General features: G+C 38.3%; 1 protein-coding gene across 1 annotated transcript; it reads right to left on the minus strand.

Annotated features, from left to right (window-relative positions):
* Nucleotides 1-605: 605 nt before the first annotated feature.
* LOC134192848 (probable serine/threonine-protein kinase drkD) lies at nt 606-2,232 on the minus strand. The gene is made up of 2 exons (XM_062661607.1): nt 1,061-2,232; nt 606-986 (listed from the first exon to the last, which is right to left on the minus strand). The coding sequence occupies exons 1-2, from the start codon at nt 2,230-2,232 to the stop codon at nt 749-751; spliced, it is 1,410 nt and encodes a 469-aa protein (XP_062517591.1). The 3' UTR covers nt 606-748.
* Nucleotides 2,233-14,055: the final 11,823 nt, after the last annotated feature.

The raw sequence follows: 14,055 nt of genomic DNA on the forward strand, positions 1-14,055 counted from the left end.
ATCCAGTCGAGTCTGTGTGCAAGTTACAGCCAATAAAGGCAACAGCTTGTCACACAAAGGCTGGTGAATTAGATAGGATATGGATACAAATTAAGAATTAGCTGGAATGATGCACACACACAGACACACACACACACACACACACACACACACACACACACACACACACACACACGCACGCACACAGACAGACAGACAGACAGACAGACAGACAGACAGACAGACAGACAGACAGACACACACACTCACACACACACACACACACACACTCTCTCTGAAACACACACACACACACACACACACACACACACACACACACACACACACACACACACACACACACACACACACACACACACACACACACACACACACACACACACACACACACACACAACAGAACGGAGAAAGCGTGACAAAGTACCATGCATGTGTCATAACAGCTGAGGGTCTACTTTAGAAGCAAAGTAAGCAAACTAGAGATGTGTGTTCTAACATTAGAGAAATGTTGTTATTGTTTGTTATATTCTTTAAAACAACCGAGTCAGACACGCTAAAATCCTCCTTATGCAGCAAAGGCAAAAATTACAAGACATGGCAAATAGACGGCATTCTGAGTTAGACAGTATAGACATAAAAGAAAAGCATACTACGTAGCTATCTGCTACCTTTATATAAAGCAAAGCTATTTATTCGTCAACGAGTAAGTTTAGCATGTAGTCCGGATGGACCGGATTGATTAGTTACCCTAGCATGCATCGTCCAGATGTATGTTCTCTAGACAGCTGACAACTTCACTGAACGACGGTCGGTCGTGGATATTTTCTGCCCAGCAAGCTTGCATAATGGTTGCATACTCATCCGGGCAATCGTCTGGAACGACGGGGCGCTCGCCTCTTTCTACGGCGTCATCGACCTCGTACCCAAACCGATATTGCTTGAAAGGAAAACAACGTGACCAAATCTCCCAAAGAACAATTCCAAAACTAAATATACAGTTGTTATTAAGCAGAAGAGAAGAATTAATAAATGTATTAGTGGTATACATATCTTCGAGTACCTGTAGACATCGATGGATCCATCGTAGGCTGTTCGTCGTGATAACTCTGGTGCCCTCCATCTCACTGTCCCAATACCATCTTTAGACAAGTGTTCACTCATCCCATACATTGAATCTATTTGTGAATTATTGTCAATCAACGGCATATATCTGTCTGTGTGTTGGTGTTCGCGTGTAGAACGAAGAGACTTTCCAAGACCAAAATCAGCGACTTTGACAATCCAACTCCGACTAACTAACAAGTTGTCACTCTTCACATCTCGATGAATTCTCGGTGGGTCCAATTTATGAAGAAATTCCATTCCTTTCGAACCGTCTAGAGCAAAGGCTATTTTACGCTTTTCATCTATTTCAATACTGACGTCACCTAATACGTGACGTAATGAACCTCTAAGCGCAAACTCGAGAACGAGAAACGGTTGCGCTTGAGCACTCGTTGTACCCGCTCCGATAAAAAGTACAATATTTGGATGACGCATTGTTTGCATAAATTTAATTTCTTGAGCGAATTCCAACGACGATTGCGGATCATCGTCTCCAATCAGCATTTTTACAGCAACGTCCATATCACGATATTGCGCTTTCCACACTCTTCCCGATGCTCCTCCTCCTATTTCGTCCTGCAGTCTTATTTCTTGCCAACTGATCTGCCACGCATCATTCAATGTTTGTATATGACGACGGAAAGCCGTTTCTCGTTTCCTTCGTCTTTTTCTAGTGCGCCATAATACAGTAACGAGTAAAGTAACAATACCTATAACGAGAATAACTGCCGTTCCAATGTAATAATAAGTTGCGTCATGACAACGAGAACCAGTGAAACCGATAGTACATGTGCATACGGGAACTTGTGTTACACTGTTGCTCGCCACCAGACATCTCCCATGAAGACAGTAATCCGACACGCAAAGGTTGCAGTCGGTCACCGTTGACGAACGCTCACCTTTCGTCGTCGTTCCGTTCGGACATTTACTGCACTTGGTCGACCCCACTCTGTCAGCGTAGAAGCCGACCTTGCAGAAGTGGCACGGAAATCGAGAAATGTCGCTCGACGATAATCCTCGAGGACAACCAACCCTCGTATACAACAAATCATTTCCCTTGAAACGTAGTAGATATCCTTGCAAGAAAGTAATTTGAGGACTGAGATTGACAGCGATTTGAACGTTCATTGGTTTTTGAACCACGAGAGTCAACGTTCGCGAGTAAACACACTCAGGTTTGTTTCCTTCCCATTTTCCATTGTGACAGCGTCTAGTTGCCGTTCCTTGGATTTTGTAATTTTCGAAACACGTGTAGGTGGCAGTGTTGTCTGATACTGTTACTGAACCGTGTTCAGGTGCCTTGACATCCGTTGAGCAAACTGTAAGTATAAAGTCCCCTTATAGGTTGTCATTATTGTATGTACGTATTCATTATACAATTTTTAATTTTTTGCAAGCATTAAAGTTCTCTGCCCATGTCTTTTTCAAATTTAGTAGCAATTGATACTGTTGTAAAAAGAATTGCTCACCTTTTGTACACTTAGGTTGGCTGCCTGACCAGACCTTATTGACGCACTGTCGTTCAACGTTTCCCACTAGTTTGTGTCCAGAGAGGCATTTGTAATATACAATATTGCCAATAAGTTCGATCTTTCCATTTGGCGGATTGGTAAGAGTAGTGCATTCTGATGCAATAATATGTATTAAGGTTAATCAAGTATTAATTACCAAGAATTAGTCGCGTACCCAAAACGCATTGTGGTGGATGTCCTTCCCATTTTCCTTTAGAACACTGCCTTGTTTCTGTTCCTTGTATTTTGTAATTTTCAAAGCAGGTGTAAGTGGCTACGTTGTTTGACACTGTCACTAAACCGTGCTTAGGACGATCAAGGTTTGTTGGACAAACTGCAATGTTAACAAATACCAAGCAGAGATTTATTCTGGTTTTTGAATTGTAGTCTGTGCTATTATCGACTTACGTTTCTCGCACCATGGTGCATAGCTAGTCCATTTCTGTCCACTACAGTGACGTATTTCTGATCCGACCAGTTGGAAGCCTTGGTTGCAAGAGTACCGTGCGGTCGTTTGACGTATGACAACAAGACCGTTACTTGGGTTTACCAATCTTGGACAAGCTAGAACATGAACAGAATTGTCACTGCAATCAATTTTTGTAGACGATCTGAGCATACAGTACTGGATTTAATGCTTACCGAGAATGCAGGTGGGAACCCTCCCACTCCAGACTCCGTTTTTGCACGTCCGAGTGGCGACTCCACTGATCTTGTAGTTAGGGTAACAACTGTATGTTGCTGTGGCATCGTGATCAAGACGGTTCCACTTTACTGTTCCCAACGGCGGCGATGATAAAGCAGAACAGCCTGCAGGACAATGAGTAGCAAGCAAAGAAAACATTTCAATTAGGAACGTCTTGTTGTCGTCACGTGACTTACTTTTAGCACACCAAGGGGCGTAGCCGGTCCATGCATATCCAACACATTGCCTCTTTTGTAATCCGATCAGTTTGAAGCCTCCGTTGCAAGTATATTGTGCATAAGTCAGTTGAATTTGAAGTCTGCCATTACTTGGATTGTCGGGTTTTGTGCAAGCTGGAAGAAAACACAAGTCAACGTCGACGTACGCGTCAAGATCTTTTCGTGCATTCACTTCATTCTTACCAAGAATACAGTTGGGATTACTGCCGCTCCAGTGACCGCTGTTGCATGTTCGAGTCGCCACTCCACTGATCTTGTAACCAGAGTTGCAACCGTAAGTGGCTTTACCACCGTGACTAACATGGTTCCACTTCACAGTTCCATAAGTCGGCGTCGTCAGATGCGATTGACTACAACCTTTGTTTAAAAGACGTCTCAGTAAATGTGATCGACATTTCGAGACAAAGACGCTTGCCTGGTGGTGGTGGGGGTGGTGGTGGGGGTGGACTTCGTCGTCTCCGTCGTCTCCGCCTCCAACCGTCTGTTGAAGACAGCAGAAGGCCTAGGAGCAGAAGAGAAGCTAACAATCGGAGAGCCATAGGCGTCGAATCGAATGTAAACGTACTGAGCAAACCGTGGCGTTTCTCTGGTTTAAGTTGTGACGGGCAAGATACGGACGGCAAACAAAGAGGCGTAACTCGATGTTATCTTTACTCTAGAGGCTGTCCGATAACCCGGTGAGAATTCGTTACCGAGTCTCAAATTCGAGGTTCCGCTAAACCATAATTGATTTATTCACGGTAGAGAGCAAATAGGAAATGATGTAATGTATTGTGATCGGTTGTAGCAAGATCACTCTAGTTGGTACCTCAATGTAGACTCGTGCCCAGTCCTGCTCCGCGCTAGGTTGCTTACACCACGTGCGCTAGCTGTCACGTGTGTATAGGTCCATGTGGTTTCACACGTGTGGTTGGCTTCAGCACGGAGGAGGACTGGGACCATGCTTCGTCACGTGACAAACATGTTTGTAACGTGACCGAAATGGCGTGACATGATTGGTAGATACTACTTTTATTTAGCATGATAGTTTCCGTAGGAGGGCTTTTGTAATGCATGATTACACAATTAGAAAGACTAAGTACACAACAATTATAGAGCCACTAAGCCATTACGTGCCGATAACTTGTTGATGGCGTCCTTGTCCGTGAGAGTGCGACCAGAGAAGGACTTTCGAGAAGAGCGGTCTCAATGGTAAGTGCAAGTGCATTCGCGCACGCCTAGACCTTCTAGATACCTGTCGATCCACACGAGTACGTGAAGGTAAAGCCTCTCTTTTTCAAAAGGCTGCGACGGGTCCTGATCCCTGTATCTGCCAGAGCACCGCGTTCAGGCGTCCCTGTTAGTTACGTCTAGCAGATTTTCTTGGACCAATTTTAAGCTAATATCAGTCACGTCGAGGTGGCTCGTATTGTGAGACAAGCTTTCCCGGAAGCTCGCCAGAGGATGGACCATGCCACCAGAACATAGGTCTACGTTGGTATTGCCTTCGCAGCAGTCTCTGTTGGAGTTATAGCACATTCTAGTGACGTTTCAGACTTGCGGAATCACCCCTCGCCTTAGGCAAGTAAGATACGCACTGCGTACAAGAGGTGTGCACGTGCAGAGTGCCTGTTTGACCTGTAGATGTCACAAGGAGAAATCGACAAGATTCGAATCAAGCAAGTGGGACTTGTCCAACTCCAGCGAAGCAACATGTCTCAAGAGATTATGCGGAGACGCCAATCAGTTGGCAATTAGTAGAAACGACTCTGTCGTCCGAGATAGATCGAACGTTTGCGGGAGTCCGACTGCTGTTCTCTTGGTCGAGGGCCTGTTTCGTGGCAAGATTTACGCCGTTTCTCCGTGAAAGACATCGAAGACACGATGCGTCGTCAAAGCCCTCATTTGTTTGGCATCTTGCAAGCGCTGGTCAAAGGGAAAGCCAACGAGGATGCTGACAGCACACGCCTGCAGGCTCTCATCACCGGCACTGTGGCACTGAAGTTCTGAGATCGCCAAAGCAGTGGGATTGCACTCCTAACAGCCTACATGCTTGTTTGCTCTCGGTACAGGAAAACAAGCAATTACAGACCTCAACCATCGTGGTGTCTCACAATCATATCAACAGGTTTAGCGACGTCCAACTAAAGAACTTGGCGAATGATTACCAGGATGTACAGCAGCTCACGAAAGAGACACACATCTGAGTGTATGACAATCTGAATTTGTATTTAGATTTAGATCTGCTTTAGATTTGTGAAGGTAGTCAAATGTACGAAATATGTCCGTCATGGGCTGCGTTATCCTACTCTAGACTCTGCTAGCCGGCGCAGTTTTACGAAGAGGATCGTGCATGTGCATGATGGCGTTGATTTGTGAGGCCAGGCGACTGACCGGTTGTAGGCAAGTTGTTAGGCTCTTGCTAATCTACCACCTTCTGTGTCGTTTAGCAGAGCCTTTGCAACCTATTAGAAATCTTAGCTGAGACCAGCGGGCTGAGCTAAAGAACTTAATTAGACTCAAAGCATGTCACGTGACGAAGCATGGTCCCAGTGCTTAAGCCAACCACACGTGTGAAACCACATGGACCTATACACACGTGACAGCTAGCGCACGTGGTGTAAGCAACCTAGCGAGGAGGAGGACTGGGCACGAGTCTAACCTCAATGTATGTTTGCATGGTGCGTTTTTCTATACCTATCCTTGTTACAGCACTCAGGGCCAGCTAGGAAAGTATACTGTTATTACAATGAAGGCTGATGACGTACATAAACTGTTTTTAGGCTGCATTATCACAACAAACAAGTAGAGTCATACATCAATTCGGACACTCGCCAATATCGGACACTTGCGTACGGAAACCAGACCAAGATTTCTTGTATCTAAGGCATGAGTAGAGAGTAGTAACACGGTAACACGACGTGATAGATTCAGCTTGATCACTTTGCGTATTGCCGTTCACGGTGACAAAATAGAACTTCCGCTGCTTTCCCATATATCGGACACGCCCATCAAATATCGGACAGCCGCCGGTTTTTGCTTTCGACGGTACTACAGTGCACCTTGATATAAGTATAGGTTATAGACCGCTGGCGAGTGTATAAACGAAATAAACCCCGCTCCGCCCCCGAGTTGGCACGAGGGCGAAGCCCGAGTGCCAACGAGCTGGGCGCAGCGGGGTGTATTCGTTTATACACTCGCCAGAAGGTCTATAACCTACGGAAGCCGACATGTGTGCATTTATATCAACGCGCACTTCTCGGCCACTGCTGTCGGCCAAAAGGTGCGCGTTGATATAAACAATCTCAAAAGGCAGCGCGCGCTACTTAATTATAACGCACTTTAAAATTTGTGTTGTTTAATATCAATTTAACATTTATACACATTATAACGTGCGTTATTTCATATTCGATAGTCGCGTTACAGCCCTAGATTCTTGTTGCATTCTAAACGACGGAAGTGTGGAACGTGCGTGCGCTCTTCGATCAGTAACTGCAATGCTTGTTTCAAAGGGGTCCCCGTTTTGGGATCGTTGTCTACTGTAAGTAGTGCGAACGGCACGAATCGACTTTCTAGTGAACTGGATACGAGTAATGGGTTTCTGAGGCCATACTCTTACGATGTGACGATTGCTCGTGCGTTGAAAGCATTTTGGTATGTTTATATAATTAATTAATTGATTGATTGATTTTTTAATAATAATTAACAAACCTACACACACTTGTACAGGCTGATTGCTGTTTTCAGTAATTATGTTATTGTAATTGTAGAGTTTTATAGATTTATACTTAGCACAAATTTCCAAAAGATATTTTCAAAATTAATATACCCAGCTGAAGAAGAACCTTGGATTGAAACATTGTGTGAATTCATGTTATTTCGTTATGCTGTGTATGAAAGCTCTACAATAACCGATATATCATCATATCATATATGTGCATGCACGTGTGGGTGTGTGGATATCTGTGGGTGTATATACAGTATATTAGACAGTATATTATACAGTATATTATACAGTATATATACAGTATATTATACAGTATATATACAGTATATTATACAGTATATTATACACTATATTATACACTATATTATACAGTATATTATGCAGTATATATACAGTATATTATACACTATATTATACACTATATTATACAGTATATTATGCAGTATATTATACAGTATATTATACAGTATATATACAGTATATATACAGTATATTATACAGTATATTATACACTATATTATACAGTATATTATACAGTATATTATACACTATATTATACAGTATATTATACAGTATATATACAGTATATTATACAGTATATTATACACTATATTATACACTATATTATACAGTATATTATGCAGTATATTATACACTATATTATACAGTATATATACAGTATATATACAGTATATTATACAGTATATATATACAGTATATTATACAGTATATTATACAGTATATATACAGTATATTATACAGTATATATACAGTATATATACAGTATATTATACAGTATATTATACAGTATATATACAGTATATATACAGTATATATACAGTATATTATACAGTATATTATACAGTATATATACAGTATATATACAGTATATATATAGTATATTATACAGTATATTATACAGTATATATACAGTATATATACAGTATATATACAGTATATTATACAGTATATTATACAGTATATTATATAGTATATATATACAGTATATTATACAGTATATTATACAGTATATATACAGTATATATACGGTATATATACGGTATATATACAGTATATTATACAGTATATATACAGTATATATACGGTATATATACAGTATATTATACAGTATATATACTGTGTATTATACAGTATATATACAGTATGTTATACAGAATACATGTATACGTATATACAGTATATTATACAGTATATTATACAGTATATATACAGTATATATACGGTATATATACGGTATATATACAGTATATTATACAGTATATATACAGTATATATACGGTATATATACAGTATATTATACAGTATATATACTGTGTATTATACAGTATATATACAGTATGTTATACAGAATACATGTATACGTATATACAGTATATATACAGTATATTATACAGTATATATACAGTATATATACAGCATATATACAGTATAACATACAGTATATATACAGTATATTATACACTATATTGTGTGTGTGTGTGTGTGTGTGTGTGTGTGTGTGTGTGTGTGTCCATGTGTGTGTCTGTGTCTGTGTGTGCGTGCGTGTCTGTGTGTGTGTGTGTGTGTGTGTGTGTGTGTGTGTGTGTGTGTGAATGTGTGAATGTGTGCATGTATTGTTTTCTTGTCATACTGAACCCTCTTTCCTGTGCAGAAGAGTCCACAAGCAGGCAAAGGAGATTCTATTCGTAATGTAATCTATCTTTTCACAGTAAAGACTTGGGCTACAGAACAGGATCAAGTCTGAAATAGCATCAGCAACAATTTTTAATTGCTAGTAGTGAAGTACTCTCTACTAGTCATTAGTCAAGCATTTATCAATTGAATTTATAATGATGGAGCAACTGCGAAATCTGGCAAGGCAATGCCAAATTTATTTATTGCTGATAACACTGTTGTTAGAGATAGACAAATATTATTCATAGCTTGCATGTTGATGACTTGCATTTTTGACTTTTTGGTTGTGGAGTTGTGTGAAAACCATTTCAATATATTTCATTCACACTCAATTGCGCATGTTTATCAACGTGTGTTGTGCATATTATTATTAATACTATTTTTAGAATGTGTATTGTTTATATTAATATTTGGTAACGTGCGTTATTCAGAATGGCGGGTAGACAATACAAGTCTGGAAGATCTCTGTTATCACCACCAAACAATGCAAAGGGGAGGAGAAAAAAGATCTTCCAGATTTGTCCACCCGCCATTCTGAATAACGCACGTTACCAAATATTAATATAAACAATAGTGAATTCTAAAAATAGTATAACTTGCATGCAATTCACATCCTAAATGAAGCATTGTAGGAATTGTAAAGTATATGTACAGTATATTTCTTACAACATTCATGAATATCGTTGATAACAAGTTGCTGCTGACATATTCAACAAACGCTTGTAAAATTGAAGAGTATAAACTAAACATATCCATATCACACAAAATAAACCATCTCAAGCAGTAAAAATAATCTACAAGCAGAATCAAAAACATGCAGTGCTTGAATAGAAATCCAGTCTGATTTGGTAGTCTTGATTGTCTGCTATAGAACCATTCACAGTAGTTGCAGTTGTCCTTTTTGGTAGTTTGCAGTTATTTTCTGCAGCCAATACTGCCATAATTGATCTTTATTAATCCATATTTCTCCTAACCATGGTGTTGCAAAAATACCTCTGTGAGAGCCGCAATTACTCCCATTACCTATAGACTTCCCAGTCAAAGGTTGCAAATGTAACCTGACTATCCAAATCAACATTCTACTTTCCATGACAGTAACCCATCCTAATCAAATCTTGTCTTTGCTTCCTCTGTAGCCGTGCATTTGATGGATTTATAGGTATAATAGATCTAGATCAGCTGATGAGATATGTTAGCATAACCCTCGAGACGAGCGTTGTTCGATACAAAACGAGTGCTTGAGCCAGTCACAACTCCAACATCCTCTCTTACAAAAACTTGAACACCAAATTCTTAACAGCTCATAATTTCCACCAACCAATAGAAACCATTTATAGTGATCAGATGATAAGAAAATAAGCAAATTAATTAAGAAAATCTGAACATGAATAATACCATTTCCTGCTGTAGACTGTGCAAACACCTTAGACCTATAAAACTATTATTAGACACAATATATTTTTGACAGACTGTAATTACATTATTAATTAGTTAATTAACTAAAAATTGTTCATACTGTTCTAGATAGATGCTCCATCCAGACATATACTGTATAATACACTGTATAATATACTGTATAATATACTGTATAATATACTGTATAATATACTGTATATATACTGTATATATACTGTATAATACACTGTATAATATACTGTATAATATACTGTATAATATACTGTATAATATACTGTATATATACTGTATATATACTGTATAATATACTGTATAATATACTGTATATATACTGTATATATACTGTATATATACTGTATAATATACTGTATAATATACCGTATAATATACTGTATATATACTGTATATATACTGTATAATATACTGTATATATACTGTATAATATACTGTATATATACTGTATATATACTGTATAATATACTGTATAATATACTGTATATATATACTATATAATATACTGTATAATATACTGTATAATATACTGTATATATACTGTATAATATACTGTATAATATACTGTATAATATACTGTATAATATACTGTATATATACTGTATATATACTGTATATATACTGTATAATATACTGTATAATATACTGTATAATATACTGTATATATACTGTATAATATACTGTATAATATACTGTATAATATACTGTATATATACTGTATAATATACTGTATAATATACTGTATATATACTGTATAATATACTGTATATATATACTATATAATATACTGTATAATATACTGTATAATATACTGTATAATATACTGTATATATACTGTATAATATACTGTATAATATACTGTATAATATACTGTATAATATACTGTATATATACTGTATATATACTGTATATATACTGTATAATATACTGTATAATATACTGTATAATATACTGTATATATACTGTATAATATACTGTATAATATACTGTATAATATACTGTATATATACTGTATAATATACTGTATAATATACTGTATATATACTGTATAATATACTGTATATATACTGTATAATATACTGTATAATATACTGCATAATATACTGTATAATATACTGTATAATATAGTGTATAATATACTGTATAATATACTGCATAATATACTGTATAATATACTGTATAATATAGTGTATAATATACTGTATAATATACTGTATAATATAGTGTATAATATACTGTATAATATACTGTATATATACTGTATAATATACTGTATATATGATGGCATATATACAGTATATTATACAGTATATATACAGTATATTATACAGTATATTATACACTATATATACTGTATATATACTGTATAATATACTGTATAATATACTGCATAATATACTGTATAATATAGTGTATAATATAGTGTATAATATACTGTATAATATACTGTATATATACTGCATAATATAGTGTATAATATAGTGTATAATATACTGTATAATATACTGTATATATACTGTATAATATCCTGTATATATACTGTATAATATACTGTATAATATACTGTCTAATATACTGTATATACACCCACAGATACCCACACACCCACACGTGCATGCACATATATGATATGATGATATATCGGTTATTGTAGAGCTTTCATACACAGCATAACGAAATAACATGAATTCACACAATGTTTCAATCCAAAGTCCTTCTTCAGCTGGGTATATTAATTTTGAAAATATCTTTTGGAAAGTATAAATCTATAAAACTCTACAATTACAATAACATAATTACTGGAAACAGTAATCAGCCTGTACAAGTGTGTGTAGGTTTGTTAATTATTATTAAAAAATCAATCAATCAATTAATTAATTATATAAACATACCAAAATGCTTTCAACGCACGAGCAATCGTCACATCGTAAGAGTATGGCCTCAGAAACCCATTACTCGTATCCAGTTCACTAGAAAGTCGATTCGTGCCGTTCGCACTACTTACAGTAGACAACGATCCCAAAACGGGGACCCCTTTGAAACAAGCATTGCAGTTACTGATCGAAGAGCGCACGCACGTTCCACACTTCCGTCATTTAGAATACAACAAGAATCTAGGGCTGTAACGCGACTATCGAATATGAAATAACGCACGTTATAATGTGTATAAATGTTAAATTGATATTAAACAACACAAATTTTAAAGTGCGTTATAATTAAGTAGCGCGCGCTGCCTTTTGAGATTGTTTATATCAACGCGCACCTTTTGGCCGACAGCAGTGGCCGAGAAGTGCGCGTTGATATAAATGCGCAAACTGTCGGCTTCCGTACTAACCGGCTTGTAGCACCCCGCTGAGGCGGTGATATCCTCTAGGCACGGAAGTTCAAATCAGTTGTGTAGCAAAATGTTCTGAAATCGACTCGAGCATTGAAACAGCAGAATTGCCAGTTATTGATTTTTTGGAAGCTAGTAGACTGCTAGACGTTGATGTTGTTTCTGATCAGCAGTCTTCTGAATCTTGTTTCCAATTTCATCCAGTAGTTTTCAGAAGTTTCTTGATTCGCGTGTTCCCCCTAACACCACAAAAGCTACTGCATGTGCGCGGTTAGAGTGTTCAATGGGGAAACAAGCAGCCAACTTCGTATGTCGTGTATGTCGCGCGCGCGCGCGCGCGCGCGTGTGTGTGTGTGTGTGTGTGTGTGTGTGTGTGTGTGTGTGTGTGTGTGCGTGTGTTGCTTGGTAGATCTACGTACAGTAAAAATTTAGCACTAATTGCAATTGAAACTGGTAGCTACCAATGTATACAGGTAAATCACGATCAGTTAAAAAGTAAATTGTACATGTAGGCTACGTATATAGCTCTAGAGACTGGCTACTTACTTCTTTGTGAGCTGCAAACAAATCTACGACTGCTACTCTACCCGCGCAACAGCAAATCTCTACCGTAGACAGCAGCGAGTTGAAGCAGCAGTAGCTAGAGTTCGATTAGCGTTGGCAGTAACGAATATAAGCCACATCGAACGACGCAAACCCGCCAGACGCGTCGGAAATCATTCTCGCTAGCCGACGACGAACCAGACAAGTCGATGCCGCCCGCAATGCGTACGGACTATGTTCTACTCGTCTACAGTAAGCTCAGCACTCGGAGCAGACAGAATCGGCGTCAAACCTAGGCATCAACCTCAATCAACTCACCTAACAGTCGTCGTCAAAGCTCATTCCATTCCTCGAGCTCAGAAAGTAATTCTAACCGGCGCAACGTGGGTCCTTTCGGCGTAGTTGAGCACCTTACACTCAGTCGACGGCAGAAATTTGACGGCAACTGCCAGGTCCGTCGCGAAAACGTCACATCCGTGTCAGACGAGCAATCACACGCACACGATCTCACAGAGACCGAGTCATAATGCGCGTTAGCAGTCGCGTGATGACACTGGAACGTAATCACACGTGTCATCACACGCTATGATTACACAGGTGTATTCCCTGTGAGAGAAAAGTAGATCTTGAAAGGACTCCTATGATGCACGTATGTCCACTATTAGGCTCGAATGTCCAGCCGGTCATCTCCGCTGCACGTGCACGGTAGACCATTCTCACGTGCATACATGGCTAATGTGTTGTTATGCTGACAGATCGTGGAAATTGCGCTTTCTCTGCGAGCAGTTACTACACTGAGTACACAACAG

The sequence above is a fragment of the Corticium candelabrum genome, chromosome 17, assembly GCF_963422355.1.
Source record: "Corticium candelabrum chromosome 17, ooCorCand1.1, whole genome shotgun sequence".
Lineage (NCBI taxonomy): Eukaryota > Metazoa > Porifera > Homoscleromorpha > Homosclerophorida > Plakinidae > Corticium > Corticium candelabrum.